The sequence below is a fragment of the Symphalangus syndactylus genome, chromosome 19 (assembly GCF_028878055.3).
Source record: "Symphalangus syndactylus isolate Jambi chromosome 19, NHGRI_mSymSyn1-v2.1_pri, whole genome shotgun sequence".
NCBI classification, from domain to species: domain Eukaryota; kingdom Metazoa; phylum Chordata; class Mammalia; order Primates; family Hylobatidae; genus Symphalangus; species Symphalangus syndactylus.
Window position 1 is genome coordinate 91,521,168 of NC_072434.2, and position 23,807 is coordinate 91,544,974.

Below are 23,807 nucleotides of genomic sequence, written 5' to 3' on the forward strand. Positions count from 1 at the left end.
GTTGGCCAGGATGGCCTCGATCTCTTGACCTTGTGATCCACCTGTCTCGGCCTCCCAAAGTGCTGGGATTACAGGCGTGAGCCACTGCGCTCAGCCAGCAGTTCTTATGCTGAAGTTGAACTATTCAGCAAGGCAGCAGCAGAGAAGGAACACCCTTCTTGTTGGTGGGTCCAGGAAGTAATATTTGCTGTTATGATTTTTCTTTATAGCATATACCTGCAGTACATATCATAACAAAGTCTTACTATCTGGTGTGCATAAGAGAGTTAATATGAGCAGTCACAAGACTACTTATCCTTAGAAATACCTGCTACAAAGTTCAACTTTTGCTGGTATCAGGGAACTTACATTTTAAGAGGCATCCCAACAACCTAAGTCATAAAAGTAGCTCACTGTTGCTAAATAGTTTATCTAAACAATCTGGTATTTGCTGAACCCCTGTTTTCTTTCCAAAAGTCTATTGTTTTATTGTAGCAGTGGTGCCTAGGGGATCAGACTCAATAAACAAACAAAAACACACTCTGAGCACTGAGTATCTGACGAGCTTCCCTGGTAGACAATATTTCATATATGATGTCACAACTTTTTAATTGGGAAATTGAGCCCAATCCATGTGGTTACACAAAGAGAAAATGTGTAGAAGCTTATAAGTGGTTCACTCAAGCCCAAAGTTAATCAAGTGGTAATTAACACTAATAATCAATATTCAATAATCCAAAAATAATTATTTTACAATTTCTATTGAAAAATGTCAAAGCACAACAGAATAAGTGAAAAGGCATGCGTTCAAAGAAAAAAACTCAATGTCATCTAGATGTCACCTCTTACAAATGATATTCATTTAAAATTTCATAGATGCGTGAAACAGACTTTCTAGCAGTTCAGCAGAAACTACTTTTCAAAACCTACAGAAATAACAAACGCCTAACAACAGTCAAAGTCTTCTGAATAACAGTGTGATGGTTTGCCTAATATACATCAATGATTTTCAAATATAATATTCAGGGCAGTGTAGTATAAGCAGAGAGATAAAGAACTAGGCCAAGAGAAAGGCATATATAGTCTTTAATGAACTGGAATTGATACGGAAAACTGACTAATAACAGAGGAGGCACTGTAGGATAGTGAGGGAAGTATCAAGCACTTTAAACATGGAACAAAGCTAACCGGTATTTAATTGGGAAAAAAATGGACTGCATTGACCTCTATTAGGTGGACAATAATCAATTTGTCATATATTCAAATGTAAAAAGTACAAATAGACCACTTGCAGAAGTCACAGAGAAGGTTTTTTTTTTGACATATGAATAGGAGAAAAGGAGCAAACAATAGAGACTGACAGATTCAAATATATTAAAATTAGGGGGATTAAAATACAAAAAACAGTAAAATAAAAATCTGCAATACATGCAATATAAAAGAAATTAGTGTGCACAGTAAAAATGAATGAAAATGTGATTTAAAAGTGGGGGAAAAAAGCAAAAGATACATAACAAGAAAAAAGACGATTTATGGAAAGAGATCCATTTTCTTGGTAATAAAATAGCCAAATAATATGGCATGTAAAATAATAGTTCACATTCTTTAGAAGAACGAAAATTAGAGACTCTCAAGTGGTGATTACCACACCAAATAAATACACAGAAATGAAGGCCAAGGCAGTGGATATACTCCATTGCTATTCCCAGTAATTTGAACTTTACCACAATCTACAGTCCAGTAACTTTTCTCTAATGTCCAGAAAATTTATTGTGCATTATCAGAGTTTATATTCAGCATTCTTAAGGAAAATAAATTCCAATCATGAATTTCTCATCCAGCCAAAATAAGCTTCATAATCATTTTCAGACAAGCAACTAAGAGAATTTGTTCCCACTAGATCTGCCTTATAACAGGTCCTAAAGGGAGTGCTAAATATGGAAAGACCATTAACAGCCACCACAAAAACACTTAAGTACATAGACCAGTGACACTATAAAGCAACCATACAAACAAGTCTGCATAATAACTAACGACACAATAACAAGATCAAATCTACACATATAAATAGTAACCTTGAATGTAAATGGGCTAAATGCCCCAATTAAAAGGCAAAATGACAAGCTGGATAGAGAAACAAAACCCAGTTCTATGCTGTCTTCAAGAGACCCATCTCACATGCAATGACGCCCACACATTCAAAGTAAAGAGATAAGAGAAAAATCTACAACACAAATGGAAAACAGAAAAAAGTAAATCTAGGAGCAATAGGCCATACCACATAGCCTAGGTGTGTGGTATATTATGCCATCTAGGTTTGCATAAGTACACACTATTATGTTCTCACTATAAAACTGCCTAACAACACATTAAGCAATGTATGACTGTATATCTTTACTTATATATAAAATATATTAACCCTTGGCAAAAAAAAAAAAAAAAAAAAGCAGGGATTACTAGTCAAATTTCAGACCAAACAGACTTTAAACCAAAAACAATCAAAAAAAGACAAAGAAGGGTATTACATGATGGTAAAAGGTTCAATCCAACAAGCAGACCTAACTATCCTAAATATGTATGCACCCAACACAAGAGCACTCAGATTCATACAGCAAGTTCTTACACACCTACAAAGAGACTTAACCACACAGTTAACGGTGGGAGGCTTCAATGCCCCACTGATGGTATTAGATCATAAAGGCAGAAAACTAACAGAGATATTTGAGATCTGAACTCAACGCTTCACCAAATGGACCTAATAGACACCTACAGAACTCTTCACCAAAAAACAACAGAATATACATTCTTTTCAGCTGCACATGGCACATACTCTAAAATCAACCACACATTCAGCCATAAAACAATCCTCAACAAATCCAAAGAAAAAAATGAAATTAAGGTAGAAACCAAGAAATTATTTGAAACTAATAGGAACAAACATATAAGAATCTCTGGAACACTGCTAAGGCAGCGTTAAGAGGAAATTTTATAGCACTAAATGCCCACATCAAAAACTTTGAAAAAATCTCAAATTAGCAACCTAACATTACACTTCGAGGAACTAAAGAAACAAGAGCAGACCAACCCCAAAGCTAGCAGAAGACAAAAAAAAAAAAAAAAATCAGAGATGAATTGAAGAAAAGAGAAACAAAAAAAAAAAAGCAAAAGACCAACAACTTCAGGAGTCAATTTTTTGAAATAAGATAGATTGCTAGCTACACTAATAAAGGAAAGAAAAAGAGAGAAGATCCATATAAACACAATCAGAAGTGACAAAAAGGGTTTTACCACCAGACTCACAGAAACTAAAAAAAAAAAAAAAAATCCCTCAGAGGCTATTATTACAAACATCTCTATGCATACAGGCTAGAAAACCTAGAAAAACGAATACATTCCTGGAAACAAAAAACCTCCCAAGATTGAACCAGGAAGAAATGGAATCCCTGAACAGAAAAATGAGCTCTGAAATTTAATCAGTAATAATAAACCTATCAAACAGAAAAGCCAGGACCAGATGGTTTCACAGCTAAATTCTACCAGATGTATTAAGAAGAGCTGGTACCATTCCTTCTGAAACTATTCTAAGAAACTAAAGAGGAGAAACTCCTTAACTCATTCTATGACAGCCAGCGTCATCCTGGCAGGCATACAACACATGGCAGGCATACAACAACGAAAAAGAAAACTTCAGGCCAATATCCTTGATGAACATAGATGCAAAAATCCACAGATGTAAAATACTAGCAAACCGAATCCAGCAGCACACCAAAAACCTATTCCACCACCACGATTAAGTAGGCATTATCCCTTGGATGTATCAGTTCAATATACGCAAGTCAACAAATGGGATTCACAACATAAAACTAAAAACCGCATGATCATCTCAATAGACGCAAAAAAAGCTTTTAATAAATTCCAACATCCCTTCATGTTAAAAACCCTCAACAAACTAGGCATCGGAGAAACATACTTCAAAATAATAAGAGCTATCTATGAAAAACCCACAGCTAACATCATAGCGAATAGGCAACAGCTGGAAACATTGGTCTTGAGAACTGGAACAAGACAAGGATGCCCTCTTTTACCACTCCTATTAACATACTACTGAAAGTCTTAGCCAAAGCAATCAGGGAAGAGAAAGAAATAAAAGGCATCCAAATAGGAAGACAGGAAATCAAACTTCTCTGTTTGCAAATGATATGATCCTATACCCCCCAAAACCCCACAGTCTCTGCTGAAAAGCTCCTGATAAACAACTTTAGCACAGTTTCAGGACAGAAAATAAATGTACAAAAATTAGTAGCATTTCTATACACCAATAATATCCATGCAGAGAGCCAAATCAGGAAGGCAATCCCATTCACAGGAGCCACAAAAAGAATAAAATATCTAGGAATATAGCTAACCAGGAGATGAAAGATCTCTACAATGAGTTACAAGATGCTGCTGGAAAAAAAAAAAAAAACAGAGATGATACAAATGAATGGAAAAACATTCCATGCTCTTGATAGGAAGAATTAATATTGCTAAAATGGTCCAACTACCCAAAGCAATTTAGATTCAATGCTATTCCTATCAAACTACCAATGACATTGTTCACCAAATTAGATAAAACTATTTTAAAATTCATGTGGAACCAATAAAGATCCCACATAGCCAAGCAAGAAGAACAAAGTTTGGAGGCATCATGTTAACCAACTTCAAACTATACTACAAAGCTACTGTAACCAAAACAGCATGGTAATGGTATAAAAACAGACACAGACTGATGGAGCAGAATGGAAAGCCCGGAAATAATGCCGCACACCTACAACCATCTGATTTTTTTTTTTTCCTTGAGACAGAGTCTTGCTCTGTCACCTAGGCTGGAGTGCAGTGGCGCAATCTCGGCTCACTGCAAGCTCCGCCTCCCTGGTTCACACCATTCTCCTGCCTCAGCCTCCCGAGTAGCTGTGACTACAGGCACCTGCCACCCCGCCCAGCTAATTTTTTGTATTTTTAGTAGAGACAGGGTTTCACTGTGTTAGCCAGGATGGTCTTGATCTGACCTCATGATCTGCCTGCCTCGGCCTCCTAAAGTGCTGGGATTACAGGCTTGAGCCACTGCGCCTGGCCAACCATCTGATTTTTGACAAAATCAACAAAAACAAACAATGAGGAAAGGACTTCCTATTCAATAAATGGTGCTAGGATAAATGGCTAGCCACATGCAGAAGATTGAAACTGGACCCCTTCCTTACACCGTATACAAATGTAAACTTTAGATGGATTAAAGACTTAAATGTAAAAATCTAAAGATATAAAAACCCTGGAAGATAACCTAGGAAATATCATTCTGGACATAGGACCTGGCAAGTATTTCATGATGAAGATGCCCAAAGCGATTGCCACAAAAGAAAAAATTGACAAATGGGACATAATTAAAGAACTTCTGCACAGCAAAACAAACTAACGGGATTAAAGAGACAACCTAGCAAGTGAGAGAAAATATCTGCAAACTATGCATCTAACAAGGGTCCAATTTCCAGAATCTGTAAGAAACTTAAATAAATTAACAAGCAAAAAGGAAACAAAAATGAAACATTAAAAAGGACATGAACACTTTTCAAAAGATATACAAACAGCCAACAAACATGAGAAAAATGAACATTATCACTAATCACTAAAGAAATGCAAATTAAAACCATGATGAGATACCATCTCATACCAGTCATAATGCTGTTACTAAAAACTCAAAAAACAGCCTGGGCATGGTGGTTCATGCCTGTAATCCCAGCAGTTCAGGAGGTTGAGGCAGGAGGATTATTTCAGTCCAGGAGTTCGAGACCAGCTTGGACAATATAGTGAGACATTGTCTCTATGAAACAATAAAAAAATTAGCCGGGCCTGTTAGCACATGCCCATAGTCCCAGCTACTCGTGAGGCTGAGGTGGGATGACTGCTTGAGCCCAGGAGGCAAAGGCTGCAGTAAGCCAAAATCGTGCCACTGCACTCCAGCCTGGGTGACAGAGCAAGTCACTGCCTCAAAAAAAATAATAAAGTGAAAACAAAACAAAACCAGATGCAGGTAAGGTTGTGGAGAAAAGGGAATGCTTATACACTGCTAGTGGGAATTCAATTCACTCATTTTGGAAAGCAGTGTGGCGATTTCTCAAAGAAATTAAAACAGAACTCCCATTCAACCTAGCAATCCCATTTACTGAGTATATATCCAAAGAAATAGAAATCATTCTACCATAAAGAAATATGCATGCATAGGTTCACTGCAGCATTATTCACAAATGTGTATATACCACATTTTCTTTGTCCAGGCTACTGTTGATGGGCATTTAGGTTGATTCCATGTATTTGCTATTGTGTACATGTACCCCGAATCTAAAATAAACATTTACAAAACAAGCAGAATACATATACAATAAGAGTAAAACACATATAAAGGAAATCTGTGTCTTAAATCTTATGTAAAAAGTCTCTGAGGGCACACCAGCAAGTTGGATAACACTGATGAGGTGAACAAATGTCTAGAAACACAGTCTACCAAGAACGAATCATGAAGAATTAGAAAATCTAAACAGACTCACAGTTATATGACATTGATGCAGTAATCAGAACCCCTAAATTGGACAGACACTACAAGCTATAAATGTTCTTTATAACAATGCAGAAACCCTCACTTAAATACTAACAAACCATATTTAGCAGCATACCAACGCAGAAATCCTCCCTTAAGTACTAACGCAGAAATCCTCCCTTAAGTACTAACGCAGAAATCCTCCCTTAAGTACTAACAAGCCATATTTAGCAGCATAGTAAAAGGATTATACACCAAAACCAAGTGAGATTTATCCCTAAAATGAAATGGTTCAATATATGAAAAATCAATCAGTGTAATGCATGACATGAGCAAAATGACTGAAATATCGTAGCTATTGCAACTGATGCAGGAAAAGTATTTGGCAAATTATTAAGACCCACTCATGATAAAAACACACAATAAACTAGGACTAAAAGGAAACTACAATATGAAAAACCAGCACTAACAGCACCATCAATGCTGAAATACCAAAACAAACAAGCAAAAAAACCCTTTTCTCCCAAGATTAGGAAAGAGCGGTAGAGAACGCCTGCTTTTATCACTCCCCTTCAACCCAGTATTGGAAATCCTGGTCACAGTGATCGGGCAAGGTTGTTGTACAGATTTAGCACTGATGTGTCAAATGCAGGCAACAGAAGACAGCACAGACTTATCCACTCTAGCAAATTATTCACCCTGCAAGAAACAAACTGATGTTTTGGTTAATTTTTGTAATTCACCAATTTATGTACCACACTTTTGTGTGTAGAAATGTATTCACTTTCTGTAACCATAAAGGAAGAGAGATTTTTCCTATTTCTCTTCCCTGGTACCATTCCTGATTAAAAGCCCTAGAATTTCATTTGAAATTACCCAAAAGAAGAGAAGAGACCTCAAAAAGTTACCACATACACTCAGGGGAATGAAAATAAAATATATCAAAAAAACCTCTTCTAAACATTGGCTTGGGCAAAGAACTCATGACCAACAACCCAAAAGCAAATGCACAAAAACAAAAATAAACAAATGGCACCTAATTAAATTAAAAAGCTTCTGCACAGCAAAAGAAATAATCAGCAGAGTAAACAGACAACCCACAGAGTGGGAGAAAATCTTCACAAACTATGCATCCTACAAAGGACTAATATCCAGAATTCACAAAAAACTCAAATCAGCAAGAAAAATGTCTATCAAAAAAGTAGGCAGAGGACATGAATAGTTTTCAAAAAGATATACAAATAGCCAATAAATATGAAAAAATGCTCAGCATCACTATCAGGGAAATGCAAATTAAAACCATAATGAGATACCACCTTTCTCCTGTAAGAATGGCCATAATCATAAAATAAAAAATAATAGATGCTGGGATGCTGGTGTGGATGTGGTGAAAAGGAAAATCTTCTAGGCTGCTGATGGAAGTGTAAACTAGTACAACCGCTATGGAAAACAGTATGAAGATTCCTTAAAGAACTGAAAGTAGAACTACCATTCAATTCAGCAATCCCACTACTGGGTATGTACCCAAAGGAAAAGAAGTCATTATATGAAAAAAACACGGCTGGGCGTGGTGGTTCATGCCTGTAATCCCAGCACTTTGGGAGGCTGAGGCAGGTGGATAACCTGAGGTCAGGAGTTCGATACCAGCCTGGCCAACATGGCAAAACCCCAACTCTACTAAAAATACAAAAAAAAATTAGCCGGGCGTGATGGTGCATCCCTGTAGTCCCAGCTACTTGGGAGGCTAAGGCATGAGAATCGCTTGAACCCAGGCGACGGAAGGTTGTAGTGAGCCAAGATCGTGCACTACAGCCTGAGTGACAGAGTGAGACTCAATTAAAAAAACAAAACAAAACAAAACAAAAAAATACTTGAACACGCATGTTTACAGCAGCACAATTTGCCACTGCAAAAATACGGAACAAACCTAAAATGCCCATCAACCAATGAGTGGATAGAGAAAATGTGGTGGAATACCACTCAGCCATAAAAAGGAATGAAATACTGGGCTCTGCAGCAACTTGGATGGAGTTGGAGGCATTATTCTAAGTGAAGTAACTCAAGAATGGAAAACCAAATATTCTATGTTCTCACTTATAAGTGGGAGCTAAGCTATGAGGATACAAAGGCATAAGAATGATATAATGCACCTTGGTGATTTGAGGGCAACGGTGGGAGGTGGTGAGGGACAAAAGACTACATATTGGGTACAGCATACACTGATCAGGTGACAGGACCGAAATCTCAGAAATCACCACTAAAGAGCTTATCCTTGTAACCAAAAACCACCTGCTACCCCAAATTTATTGATATAACAGTAAAAAATTTTTTTAATTAAAAAAATAAAGTGGATTTAAAATATCTACATATATATAAAATATCTACATATATACGTAGATATTTTAAATCCACTTCTTTCTTTGCCTCTTTGTAAGTATTTTATCTTTAAAGCTCTATTGATGAAATACATTTTATGTTTACTGAAGGCACCAATAAATGAACACATCTTTGCAAGAGGACCGCCCAGAGAGGAGCAGCGCTAACTGGAACACAGGGATGTTTGACTCGCATGTCAAGTAAGACCATCTCTCAAACAGGAGATTCTCTGGTCCCCGTTTCCTCACTGGAGACTAGGTCCTCAAGGACCCCCTTCCCAGTGCACTGCACCGTGGCCATTGTGTGCCTAAGGTGCAGTTTTCCTGGCAGGTTTTCGTGTCATCTTCCTGGGAAGAAATTTTCTTGTTAAGGTTGTTTCCCTTCACAAGTGTGAAAGAATCCAGAGGGCAGGAATCATTTCTGTCTTTCCCTCAAAATACCAGCATTGGATTGGGTGACACCAGTGTCTCTCCCAGGAATAAAAACTGGGGTTGAGCCTGTATGCCCAGCTCCAGTGATAATGCACACCCGGACAGAGTGAAACAGGAGACTCTGAAAGAGGTGAGGAGCAGACCGCGGAAAGTCACAGAGGAAATAACTGAAGCCTTTGTCCAGCAGCTGAGGAAGCTGCTTCTTGACCACAGGGATCCGGAAGACCCGCATCCCCTTTCTGCACACCCTGCCTGCCACCCTCCTTCCCCTGCCTCCACTTGCTTTGAAACTGGCTGAAGACTGCATAGGAATGCATCATCCCCACTCCCCATCCCACGTGAAAAACCCTAAGTGCGTGTGGGTTTCCTGGCACAGCGGCCCACAGCCATACTGGCTGCTGATTGGCTGGGGACTGGTACCCTGCCCACAGCCATACTGGCTGCTGATTGGATGGGGAGTCCTCACCCTTTGCTTCTTTCCCTTCTGCCATCACCTGGGAGCTGGTCCCTGGCTTAGGATGCACCAGTTAACCCACAATGACGGGGAAGGAAGGAGGGAATTTCACATTTTCTTGTTTCAGAGTCACTTTAATGCTTAATGCTTCCGAATTTGTTTTTGTCCCAGAAAAAAATTATATATATACACACACACACACACACGTATATTTGGATCTCAGAGAAAAAGGGATTTTGTGGTTGTTGTTGTTTGGTTTTATAAAATGGGCTGTGGAGTTTTTAAATGCTATAGGCCTGCTCCATTTGAGGCAGCTATTTAAGGGAGGGGGTGTCCCACCAGCTTGGGGCACCTCCCCCAACTCCAGAGACCCCCTTTCCCTCTGGCTCCTCCCCCTTTTCTAAGTGAAATTAAAATGCTGTAACTTTTTGGAACCTCAGTTTCTTCGTGTTTTTGTGGGGTAGGCTTGAGGCTCCAGGCCATTTATTTTTTTTTAACCCTGTGGAGAAAATAAGACGAAGGAGAAAGGAAAAGGGGAGGAAACTTCTCTCCCACCTTCAGCTTCAGCTTCTTGAAAATGGGCCCCGGTGGAATAAATTTTTAAATAAAAATTTTTAAAATAAATTTTTATTTAAAAAACACAAAAAAAACAGGTTGAGGAGAGACTCTGATAGAAGAAAGGAGGGACTGGGAATCCCAGGAACCACAAGCTCCTCCCACGTATGAACAGCCCTTCCCCAGCAAGTGGGGACTCTCCCCTAATGACCATTCTGTTATCCCTGCAGGATGCCCAGGTCCCCACTGCAGACCCAGTCCCCGCCCTACAGCCAGAGGGTACTGAGGCCAGGCTGCACCAGCAAGGAGGACGGGCTGCGGACTCCGGAGCTGACTGCAGGGCGGCCTGGGTCTTGCCACAGCTGTTTCTAGCAGGTTTTACCCACACCTCGCCCACTTCTTGGGAGGCCTGGTTCTGCACACTCCTGGCTTCTGGGGTATCCTAAATTTCTTCCTAGGGATCTTCCAGTTCCTGCAAGTCCAAGGTGACAGAGACCGCAGCAGAGTCACCTGGGGCCTCCTATAGCCCAGGAAACAGCCACGGAGATCAGACCACAAGCTCAGCGGGTAGGCACAAAGACAGCGGCCCAGGCCGACTGCCTCCTCTCTGACTGCCTCCTCTCTGACTGCCTCCTCTCTGACTGTGCAGCTGACTAGACAGTTCCCAACTCAGTGCCCCTGATTGTACAGGACTCCCGGCCCTGCCCCCTCCATCTGTGAGTGACAGGGGATGCTACCAACCACGTGACTAAATTAGGTCCGAATCCCAGGTTTTTGGCTACAGCCCTATTCAGGCAGGGCTTCCACCCTGAGAGCTGGGGGAAGGGCCCCACCTAGGGCACATTTGCATATAAGCCAGGACTCTTGGCTTTCCACAGTGGGTCCTGTTGTCTTCCTGCAGTCCTTAAACTCTTACTGCTTCTTCCTCCTGCACACAGGATCACACATGAGCACCGGGAAGCACAGACTCAGTGACCAACACAGCCATCCTGACCGAAGAAAAGGATGGTTGCCCGGACCAGGCTTTGTAATTTGGGAGGAGGCTGTTGGCCCATAGGCAAGGCTTTCTCAAACCCTATTCCTCCATCTGCTCATATTCAGCCAAAAAATAAAAAAAATAAAAAGACACTGACAAAGAACTAAATTTATGAAATATATGCAAAAACTAGAGTTATATGGCAGCAACAGTCTATACAGAAATTAAAAGAGAAGAAAAGCAAACGTTTAAACTGGATCAGAAGAGGAGTCAGCTTCACCCACAGTTCACAATGAAAACCCACATTCGGAAAGTTAAATATACTTCGAGCTTGGGAGCCAGACTCTGACACCTGAAATACAGCTTCAGTGGGGACTGTTCCCTGGTGATGAGGCAGGGAGACCCTAAGAGTTAACTCTGTGAGCTCTGCAAACCCTCCTGTCTATCAGGTTCTTATGTGAGAAAATAAAACCCCAAAGACAAGACTGACAAGTTCAACTGTTCTAAAATTAAGAACTGTCCATCAACTGTAGAATGAAGTGAAAAACAAAATGTAACCTGGGAAAAAATATTTACAGTCTTTACAAATGAATATGGATTAGTGTTTGGAGTATGTTTTACAAAAACATACACACAAACGACAAAAGCAATAAACATGCAAACAGGTAAAATGTGAGAAAATGATGAAAAACTATTTCAAAGAAGATGGAAGACCACACACACAAATGCTCAAAGCTAATGGTAATTAGTAAAAAGCAATATATAATCACCCAGAAATAAACAAGAATAATTTTTTTTAAAGACAATGTATCTCTGTCACCCAGGATGGAGTGCGGTGGCTCGATTACAGCTCACTGTAACCTCAGACTCCTAGACTCCAGCAATCCTCCTGCCTTAGCCACCCCAGTAGCTAGGCAAGTGCCACCATGCCAAACTCATGTTTATTTTTTATTTTTTTCTAGAGATGGGGGTCTTGTTATGTTGCCAGGCTGGTATAAAACTCCTGGCCTCAGGTGATCCTCCTGCCTCAGTCTCCCAAAGCACTGAGATTACAGGTGTGAGCCACCACATCTAGCCTGAATAAATACTGAAAAGGAGTAAAAGCACAGGCATGAATAGTCAAGCAGCAAATCTGTACATTCCACTGACAGTTCCTAGGAAATCTGAATGTATCCATCATCTATAACCCAGCAATTTTTTCCCAATAAGTAATATATTTATAAACTGTTAGCACTTGGGGACAAAACCAAGAATAACATCGTCAACCACATTAAAAACAAACTTGAAACTACTCCAGTCCCTTAAGCAACGGAATGGGTGAGTAAATTGGTTGACTCCCCCACCCTCAGGGATCAGCACGTGTGCAACAGATTGAGGCAAAGAAACCACACACAAAAAAGCTACAAAGAATAAAAAAAGAGGCCAGGCATGGTGGCTCACGCCTGTAATCCCAGCAATTTGGGAGGCTAAGGCGGGCAGATCACCTGAGGTCAGGAGTTCAAGACCAGCCTGACCAACATGGTGAAAACCCGTCTCTACTAAAATACAAAAACCGGCCAGGCGTGGTGGCAGGCACTTGTAATCTAAGCTACTCGGGAGGCTGAGGCAGGTGAATTGCTTGAACCCAGGAGGTGGAGGTTGCAGTAAGCCAAGATCACGCCACTGCACTCTAGCCTGGGCAACAGAGCAAGGCTCCCTCTCATAAAAAAAAAAGAAAAGAAAAGAAAAGAAAAGAATAAACAAAGAATCAGGACTGTGATCACCTCTGTGGGCAGAAGATAGATGGGATCAGGGAGACACACCAGAAGTGCCCAAGGCCTCTCTGTTCCCCTGCGTGGTGAGTCCATGACTCTTTATATTCTTGTTATTTGAATTTAGCATAAGACAATTTATTTCAAGAATTACCTTTGCTTTTTCAGATCACATCTATTAACCTGGATTTTCAAATAAGAAAATACAAATCTTATATTCATGTTCATAAGCTTAGGGATCACCCTCACTGTGAAGAGGTAGCCCAGGGTGGCTCACTCCTAGGCAGTGAATGAGGAAAACCTGAGCAGCCAGAACATTTAATTCTGGGAGCTCCCCACTCCTGACTGTCCCCTCCTCACAGGGTGAAAACGCTCCTTCCTCCAGGGTCTCAGTTCTCTCCAGTGACCAGTCACTGGGAGTCAGCTTGAGGTTCTGACATGTGATGTCTTTTCTTCTGACACTAAATGTGTGAAGGTTGCTGAACACCAACCAATTCTCCAACACAACTGAATGTGCAACTCAATTCGGAACCACTGGGGTCAGCGCAGACTCCACATGTTTGGGGCTCAGTCCCACAACACTGCCCCCACTACAGATGCTTGTCCCAAGCCCCAGGGCCATTTATACTTCTGAGCTACTACCTATGAACTACAGACTTCCATAACTCCCTCCTCAAGTTTAATAATTTGACAGAACTACTCACAGAACTCAGCAAATCACTTTATTTATGTTTACAGTTTATTATAAAGGATACAACTCCGAAACAGCCCAAGGGGAAAAATGTATAGGGTGAGCAAAAGGGGCAGGGAAAGGTAGGGTGGGTGGGTAACCCTGGTACACAGCTGTGATTAAAGAAATCCCCTATCATTTCCATGTATCAAGAGCAGCTTACTGCAAAGAAACATCCTTTTCAGGCCGGGCGCGGTGGCTCACGCCTGTAATCCCAGCACTTTGAAAGGCCGAGGCGGGTAGATCACGAGGTTAGGAGATTGAGACCACCCTGGCTAACACGGTGAAACCCCGTCTCTACTAAAACTGCAAAAAAATTAGCCGGGCGCGGTGGCGGGCGCCTGTAGTCCCAGCTACTCGGAGAGGCTGAGGCAGGAGAATGGCGTGAACCCGGGAGGCAGAGCTTGCAGTGAGCCGAGATGGCGCCACTGCACTCCAGCCTGGGCGACAGAGCGAGACTCCATCTCAAAAAAAAAAAAAAAAGAAAAAAGAAACATCCTTTTCATTGTGACTTAGATGATGCTTCCTTTTTTACCTCTCACAAAGCCAGACACAAACTCTGCAAATTCTCTCTTTTTTTTTTTTGCCTCATAAACAATTAGACGAACATTTTTCTCTTCAGTAGTCAGAACAAAATATCTGTTATCCAAACTTTGCTTAACTTTCTCTCCTATCCCCAGGCCCCCAGACTCTGACTCTCACTCAGCCTCAGCCAACAGATAAGCCCTCTTTGCATCTTTCCTAAGAACAGGCTGACTTCAGGGTGAAACAGTCTCTGATCTAAGATCTGATTTTGCCACCTCCATCCTGCTCTCTCCTTCCCAACTCCTTTCTAATCATGTTTGCTCCTCCCTATGAAAGAAAGCCCTTTTCTGCCTAACCTTTGAGATGCTCACAGATCTTATATTTCGTCCTTTTCCGTATTGCAATACTTCTTTAAAGTTACTTTTAACCTAAATTTGAAATTATTTGATAAATAATAATAATGGTGTAAATAGGAGAAGGGAAGCTGGAGTTTGAGGGTGTGAGGAAGGAACTGGAAATTTAGAATTTTACTGCAACAGTCCCGGGACAGTAACAATTATACCCTTAGAAAAGGCATCGCAACCCCTCTCCCATCCCAAGAGCAGCCACATCTGCCTGTGGATCCTCAGCTCTCCAGGGCCTTGTAGCCTCTGTTAGTATAAAGGGCTCCTTTCATGGTTGGTGTGAGCAGGACAGACCCCCAGGAAGAACTAACAGGGTCTTCAATAGCCTCCTCCTACAGCCTCAAAATTGGCCTTAGCTGTAAGTCACTAAGCTCATGTTTCTGCTCTCCAGTCAAGGTTATTTATTTTTTAAACCATAATAATAATTATATTTAATAATTAATATTATATTGATATATCAATATTTATATTAGGATTTAAAAACAATAATTATGATTTAAAAGAATTGTTATTATTCTTTATTATTATTACTATCATTCTTGAGACAGGGTTTCACTATCACCCAGACTGGAGTGCAGTGGTGCAATGATCACTCACTGCAACCTCAACCTCCTGGACCCAAGCCATCCTCCCACCTCAGCCTTCCAAGTAGCTGGGACTACAGACATGTGTCACCAAACTTGGCTTTTTTTCTATTTTTTGTAGAGACAGAATCTTGCTATGTTGCCTAGGCTGGTCTCAAACTCTTGGGCTCCAGTGATCCTCTTGCCTCAGCCTCCCAAAGGGGTGGGATTACAGGCATGAGCCACCACACCCAGCTCACGTTTTATTTATATTTTATTTTATTTTTTGAGATGGAGTCTTTCTCTGTCACCCAGGCTGGAGTGTAATGGCATGATCTCGGCTCACTGCAATCTCCGCCTCCCAGGTTCAAGTGATTCTCCTGCCTCAGCCTCCCGAGTAGCTGAGATTACAGGTGTGCACCATCACACCCAGCTAATTTTTGTATTTTTAGGAGATACAGGGTTTTAACATGTTGCTCAGGCTGGTCTCGAACTCTTGACAAGTGATCCGCCCACCTCAGCCTCCCAAAGTGCTGGGATTACAGGCGTGAGCCACTGTGCCCGGCCCCCACTTTGTTTTAAATGAAAAAATACTCAGTGTTTGAAACGTCCAGCAAAATCACTCAAACTCAGTTTTTATGTTTGTTGGAGGGAATAAAATTGTAAGGCACTTACATTTCATACCTCAACAGGAAAAGCAGAAGTATTCCTTTCATACAATAAACAAGTCAGTTATTTCTACGATAGCAAATTATTTCATAAAGAAATTATTTCGATGTTAACACATCTAAAAATGCCAAGTCCCCACCCACAGATTTACCATTAAACTTGGACATCCAGGTAACAGGAAACAGAGTCATCCACTGTCACAAAATCCCAGCTCGGCACAAAGGTGGAACTGATGCTTTAGTGAGTTTGTTAGTGAGTATACTTTCTTGTGAAAACGTATTTTTCTGCAGCCATAATGGAAGACAGTGTCCCTATTTTTCCCTGGTAGCATTCCCAAAGCTAAGCCCTGGAATTTGGGTTGAAACCACCCCCAGAAAAGAATAAACCTGTGAAACTTACTACACTCCCTCTGGGGAAGAAAAAAGCCATTTAACAATTTTTAACAAATGAAATATATGACTAGATATCTAATATTTTTCTGATATACACCTCTTTCTTGGCCTTTTGAAAATATTTTCTTATCTCTCAAGCTGTACTGATAAAATGTATTTTTCAATCAGTGAAAAACTAGTTAAAATAAGTGAACAAGTATTTTCAAGGTGACAAACACAAGGAGTAGTAGTACTGACAAGCACGGACACGGCTGACTCAAGGGTCAAGTCAGACCATCTCATCGCCTGAATTCTCCCACCCCATCCTGCTCAGGGAAGTACTCAGTGCCCACCCTCCCCCCACAAAACTGCACCATGTCCCCACTGTGCCCTCCCACCCCATCCTGCTCAGGGAAGTACTCGATGCCCACCCTCCCCCCACAAAACTGCACCATGTCCCCACTGTGCCCTCCCACCCCATCCTGCTCAGGGAAGTACTCAATGCCCACCCTCCCCCCACAAAACTGCACCGTGTCCCCACTGTGCCCCAAATGCATTTTGCTTTTCAGGTTCCTGCCTCACTGCGGGGTGAGGTTTCCTTGTACTTTGGAATAGCTGTTCTCCCTTCACAAGTATGAGACAATCCAGAGGGCAGAAATTCTTTCCTCCCTCAATACCAGTATCCGACTGCCTGACCAGCATTTTGTCTCTAAGGAGTGATAACGGGGCTAAGAGAAAAAAAAAATCTAAGTCCCAGTGGATTAGCTTTTTAGAGGAAGAGTATAGAAGAGTATCCCAGGAGACTCCTCTCAGTCCCAGGGGATTCATGCCATCCAGCTGCTCCTCTGAGAGGCTCCACCCCTCAACCTCACCTTGTCTTCTGGAAGAAGAGGACCCAACGGCTGACATTCACTATTTATGACACTCCAAGAGACATGGCCAGTGTGGGCACATTAGGTCATCCTCAAACAGTTTTGAACCCAGGACCCAGAAAAGACAGGAGGGTGGCTGAGGACACATCACCACGTGAAGGTTCCAAAGGGAAACCTCCATCCAAAGACGTTTGTGAGTGTGCCTAGAGAAGACAAAAGGAGGACAGGTACAAAGAATTTTTTATAGAGGATTAGATCAGGTGATTATTCTGTTTTCAAGAGAAATGTTCAGAAACAGCTCCTCCCTGCTCAGTGAAAACACGATAAACAAAATACTGCATCTGGTTCAAATGCACAATAAAGAACAAATAGTTAATAATGTTGTAAATTGGAGAGGGGAAGTTGGAGTTTGAGAGTATGAGGAAAAACTGGACAGTTAGAATTTTACTGCAAGTTCTAGAAGTTAGGCTGGGGAATACGGTCATGGATTTGAGATCCTGCTTGCCTTACATTTGGAAAATGCAGGGGAAACCAGTACCCTTGTGGAAATGATTAAATAGGAATAAATTAGACTGAAGTTGTAGCAGGACAAGCTGCAGACAAAAGCCCTCAGACACCGCGTTAAAGAAGGAAGGGCTTTATTCGGCCGGGAGCTTTGGCAAGACTCACATCTCCAAAAACAGAGCTCCCCAAGTGAGCAATTCCTGTCCCTTTTAAGGGCTTACAACTCTAAGGGGGTCCACGTGAGAGGGTCGTGATCGATTGGGCAAGCAGGGGGTATGTGACTGGGGGCTGCATGCACCGGTAATCAGAACAGAACAGGACAGGGATTTTCACAGTGCTTTTCCATACAATGTCTGGAATCTACAGATAACACAACCGGTTAGCTCAGGGGTCGATATGTAACCAGGCCCAGGGCACGGCACCGGGCTTTCTGCCTGTGGATTTCGTTTCTGCCTTTTAGTTTTTACTTCTTCTTTCTTTGGAGGCAGAAATTGGGCATAAGACAATATGGGGGTGGTCTCCTCCCTTAAAGTGACGATGGTGCCCTGAGTTCCTCACCAAGAAAACCTAAAGGTACTTCATGCCTTTCTTGTTTAGTAATTAACTTGAAGGGAAAGAAAACGTAACCACCCCAAATCAGCAATTTACCTCTCATTACATAACCGGGAACCATCCACCTAAATAATCCGAATAACAGAACTACATAATTATAACCAATTATTACATTGGGGTTGCTTTGGGCTGCGCGGGGTAATCCCAGCACTTTGGGAGGCTGAGACCAGGAGTTCAAGACCAGCCTGGGCAACAGGGAGACCACCCCCCCACCCCAATCATTAAAAGAAAAAATAAATAAATTTGGTTTGCTTCCTTACACATTTATAAAAGCCTTTCCATCAAGACCGTCCGGTGGCCCACAAACCAAAAACCGTGGCTGGGTGCTCCCCTACTCATGAATCGCTGTTTGCTCAAACTCTGTAACGCTTTAATTAAACCTCAGTTTAATTTTTAACAGGATTAAGGAGGGACTGGAAACGCCAGTGGCCACAGCTCCTCGCAGGCGCGAGCCCGCACACCGCGCTGGGCCTCTCCCCTGAGGCGCCTCTGGTCTCACTGCAGGATCCCGGGGAGGGAAGCGGATTCGGGCAGGACGGAAGTCGCCGTGCAGAGACGGGACGGGAGCCCGAGGTGCCGCTGCCCGCCCAGCCCTGCCGGGCGCCAGAAAGGACCGAGGGCTGCGCCGCGCCGCGCCAGCAGGGACCCGGGTCCGCCCTCGGGAGCCGACCGCTGGGAGCCCGGGGCCCGGGGCCGCCACAGCCCCTTCCCTTCTCCAGACCCCCGGCGGCGCAACTCACCGTTTCCCAACTTCCGGGGTGTCCCGACATCCTCCCTGCGAATCCCCCAGTACATGCAGGTCCCAAGAGGGCCCCGGCTGCGGCAGAGCCTCCTGAACCGCCCAGAGCGAAGGAGAAGCGCAGCGGCTACTGACCGAGCCACGCACGTGCAGACACGAGAGACAAAGGCCGGGCAGACCCGGAAGCCGCCTCGGGTTTTCTAGCGGAGCGCCCGATGAGGCAGTCCCCGCCCCGGTGCCGCTGATTGGGTGGGGCCTCAGGCCCCGCCCCCTCAGGCCCTTAGTGACAGGTGACACGCTCCCACGCGTGTCTGAATGAGGCAGCGCTCTGGCTACAGTTCTTCTCAGGGAGGGCTGTCCCAACCTTGCCTAGGGGACATTCATTCATATACACTTAACTTTGTAAACAACGTTACATTCATTTGCGAATAATATATATGATATTTAAAATAGGAAACAATAGAATAATAATTCTTTTAAAATTTCAGACTTATTAACCTTCATGGCCTCTGGTCTTCTGAGGAAGCAGTACGAGGAGCCCGAGTTTTGAAAAGGGAAGAAATCCTCCATGGCAGCAATTTCCATAGAAACCACACGCGAGCCACAGGTGTCATTTTAAAATTTCTAGTAGCAACAGAAAAGAGGAATAAACAGGTAAAATTGATTGTAATACTTTATTTAACTCAATATATACAAAATATTATAAATATATGATCAATACAATATTAATGAAGGATTTTTTGTTGTTCTTTGTTTTTTGGTACTAAATCTTTCAAAGTCACTCTGCGTTTTAAACTTCCAGCAGTACCAATTCAGACCAGCCACATTCTAGGTGCTAAGTAGACCCCTGTGGGCAATGACTGTCGCACTGAAGTGCAGCTTTGAGGGCTCTGGCTCCCCTGACCTCAGGGAGTGAAGGGCTGGAGCCCCTCTTTTCTGCTAGAGGTGAGGGAACGCCCTCTTTCTGCTAACATCTCTCCTCGGGCCCAAGGGTGGCAGAGACAGTGCCCAGAGACAGAAGTGGGCTGCAATAAAGAAGTGTCTAGAGGGAGTCTACTATTTCCCACCTGCTGTTGCCAGGGGCCCAGCCTCTTCTATAGATAAGACAGTGAAAAACAGACGAGGGGCCCCAGGAGAAGAAAACCCCTGTCTTCAGATTTGTCCACAGCCTTAACCTCAGGACTTTAGATGTGGAGGGAATACATTAAAGACAAACTTCTCATTTTGCAATTTGGCTTTGGCCCTAATGGTCAGGCTGTGGTTTTCTGTTTCCTCCTGTGGTGTGGAATTTAAGTGTGTGAGTTTAAGCACCAATCACATGCATGCATGTCTACATGCACTTCTGTATGGCTCAACACCATCTAACCAGACATCCAACTTTACATAAAGGGAAAAGGAAATCAGTACATACAGGGTGTACTGATTGTATGTGTTTGCCTGGTAACTTGTAATCAACATGTCATTGAATCCTGGCATCCTGTCTGCGCTAGGTGTACGTATTACCTATTGCTTCATGGTAAAACTCTCCAAAACTTCTTAGATTGAGCTGGTCCACCTTCTAGGCTGGGCTCAGCTGAGCCATTCTTTTGGTCTCAGCTGGGCCCTTTCAGGCACGTGTGGTCAGCTGCTGGTTGACTAGGCAGTGCTGCTTCTGAGGGTGAGCTGCCTGTCAACTGTGGCACTTTGGTTTTCCTCCCTATAGTATTTCATCCTCTAGCAGGCTAACATGGAATTGTTATCATGGAGATGACAGGGTTGTGAAATAAAAAGCAAAAGCATTCAAGAGCTTTTGCGCCTTGGCCCCAAACTGGCACACGGTCATATTCACAGCTTTCTATTGGCCAGAGCAAAAAAGGCAAGTGAGATTCAGGGTTTGGGAAACAGATTCTGCCTCTCAATGAAAGCAGCTATAAAAGCACACCACAAAGGGCATAAATACAGGAAGGGATGAAGAATTGCTGCCACTTTTGCAATCAGTATCATGCCTTTTCTTGCAGATGACGTTTATATAACTTTCCAAGACAAGGAAGTTGCCCAAAGGCTCACAGCTACTAAGAGGCTGGGCTGGGACTCAGGATTAACTTTTCGTGACTCCAAAGCCCATGCACCTCTGTAAGCCACACGAATCAAGCAGCTTCTCTAAACGTTTGAAGTCCTGGAAAGTAGCTCTTCTGCAATAGAAGCAAGAATCCTGTGAGATTCTGATCCGTCTAGTATGCTTCGCCGTTTGGAACAACTGCCTCCAGAGAATGCTTCTGAAGCATCTTGGAAGAACTTGGAATAATTTAAGGAAATGGTTGATTTCCTAATTTAGGAAACCAATGTTCGATATTATATATTTTTTATTTCTTTTCATAGGATAAATTTAAAAGCACAGATGATGCACTCCACATGAACGCAAATTCTATTCATCCATTTTTGTTGTTTGTAGACTATTTATAATTTTCAACAAAGACTGAATCAACTGTGTCTGAAATAACCTCTTACTCTGAAAGCAAGTGGCATAAAAATAGACCTGCTGAGAAAAATTTCTTCCTGCTGCAATTTAACGAAACAGCTGAATACAATTTGAAGCCATCCTTTGACTTTTTTTTTTTTTTTTTTTGAGACGGAGTCTCGCTCTGTCGCCCAGGCTGGAGTGCAGTGGCGCAATCTCGGCTCACTGCAAGCTCCACCTCCCGGGTTCACGCCATTGTCCTGCCTCAGCCTCCCGAGTAGCTGGGACTATAGGCAGCCGCTACCACGCCCAGCTAATTTTTTTGTATTTTTAGTGGAGACGGGGTTTCATCGTGTTAGCCAGGATGGTCTCCATCTCCTGACTTTGTGATCCGCCCGCCTCGGCCTCCCAAAGTGCTGGGATTACAGGCATGAGCCACCGTGCCCGGCCCATCCTTTGATTTTTAACAAGGCAAGGTTGTTTTCCAAGACCTCAAATAGATCATGTGGGTGTCAGGGCTACTGTATGACTCAGAAGGTGGACCAGATCCTCTGTTTGGAGATGGAGTGGTGAGAGGGCCTGCACCAGCAGGTGAAGACCTTAGGTCCATAGGTGAGATTCATTCATCAGGTGTGGTGTTTTAGGGTCCTGATGTTTATGACAAAGGTTATGTGTATATTACTAAAGGTAAATTGTAGAACATTACAAATAATCATATATAAACCAAAAATGTCGACTACAAATTATTATTATGCATTATTATTCTAAGTATTTTTACCACAATTAGAAGTAGTAGCAGTTGTTGCTGCTGCTGCTGCTGTTGTAGGAATGGGGATGAAAATATAGAATAAAGCTCTGCTGCCTCGTCATTCTGCTGCTCCTATGGCTGCAGATTTGCTGGTTCTGTGCAGACTTTAGACTTCTGTTGTGAAGCTGTAACTTAAGAGACTTTCAGTGCTCTGCTGTGACAGGAAAAAGTGAGTCAAGACAGGACAACAATTCTGTGAATTTGAAGGTGGAGGGTAGGGTAGTTCTGGGGCACAGTTGAAGGGGAAGCAGCACACATCACTGAATGAAGGAGTGGAAGCCTATGGTGAATGGCAGGGTTTGGCCATGAAGCAAATCAGATTTGGATTTTACGGATGGTCACTCAGTGAAACTGACACACCTGCAAAGCGGGAAATGGAGGACGAATAAACAGGTGATGTGTTCCAGCAGCAGACAGGAGGGTCTTCTAAGAACACACCTGATCCTTTACCCAGAACTTCTTCCTACAGCTCCAGCAGACATTCTCATGTAGAAAACCACGATGTGATTTCACCACATTCTGACTCCACATTCCGATACTACGTTCTGACTCCATGTTCTGACTGGTACAGTATCTTTTTCTCCATTCTCTTATTTTCCCCTTCCTCTTTTCATTATTGCACATAAAGCATCTGTTGGAGAGAGACTCCATCTGATGATTCAGCAGATAAAGCATTTTTCAGCATGTGATCGTTATTTGTAGAGAGAAGTGTGTGAAATACATGGGTGAGCTAAATATATGTCAGGGTAAGAGAATAAAACATCAGATTTCCTATTTTATCTCTTTTTGTTATATGACTTCCATGTGTTTTATTAACAAATTTATATGGACATGTAGTTTATAAGTAATTGCACATATATTAATAGTCCATGTCCAAGTATTCTTTTACTGGAGCTATAATCCTCAAAAGAGAGACCATTAAGCCTTTGAATCAATGATATTCTGGCTCTTTTCCTGGTTTTATCATGACAGCAAAACCAAGTTGTGCTGAGGGTTAAGGTGTATGTTTATGGAACTGTCAGTTGTTTGGTTCTGGAAGTGTGTTCCTTTACTAAGATTTTGAAGAAGTATTAACAATCATTTCAACATATGACGTTGAAATGATTAACTCATAAATATGAGGTTGTTTTAGAGAAATTTTCTACCTTAGCTGTTAATTTCTGAGTAAGAGACAAAAATACTAATTGTCACCATTTCTGCATTGAGATATCTACATCTATCTAATCTATCACCTATAGCTCCATATATACATGGGATGGTACTGTGATAAGTGACCTTTAAAATATAATTGGACAGCTGTCATCTCAGAAAAAACTGAGTGGTGCGGAATGGTTTTCTAATTTTTTGTGTCATTAAGTTGACTTGTTCTAATCACTGGATTAATTTGATAAAACAATTATGCCTGCACCTTGGCCAATAATATTAGAGGGTAATTTCAAAATTGCTCAGTGAAATTATGCCAGGTGTTCTGATATTACAG

General features: G+C 42.2%; 1 protein-coding gene across 4 annotated transcripts in view; it reads right to left on the bottom strand.

Moving 5' to 3' along the window:
* Window positions 1-23,185, bottom strand: part of ZNF124 (zinc finger protein 124) — a 28,368-nt gene extending 5,183 nt beyond the window's left edge. Inside the window, exons 1-2 of one of the 4 annotated variants that reach the window (XM_055234714.2) lie at window positions 22,298-23,185; window positions 19,581-19,706 (exon numbers count right to left, since the gene is read on the bottom strand). In XM_055234714.2, coding sequence (XP_055090689.1) covers window positions 19,581-19,667 — 87 coding nt within the window. In that variant the 5' untranslated portion in view covers window positions 19,668-19,706; window positions 22,298-23,185. Of the gene's footprint in view, window positions 1-19,083; window positions 19,300-19,580; window positions 19,707-22,297 lie in introns of those variants that run through there. The other 3 variants (XM_055234716.2, XM_063613550.1, XM_063613551.1) reach the window with 3 other exon arrangements.
* Window positions 23,186-23,807: the final 622 nt, after the last annotated feature.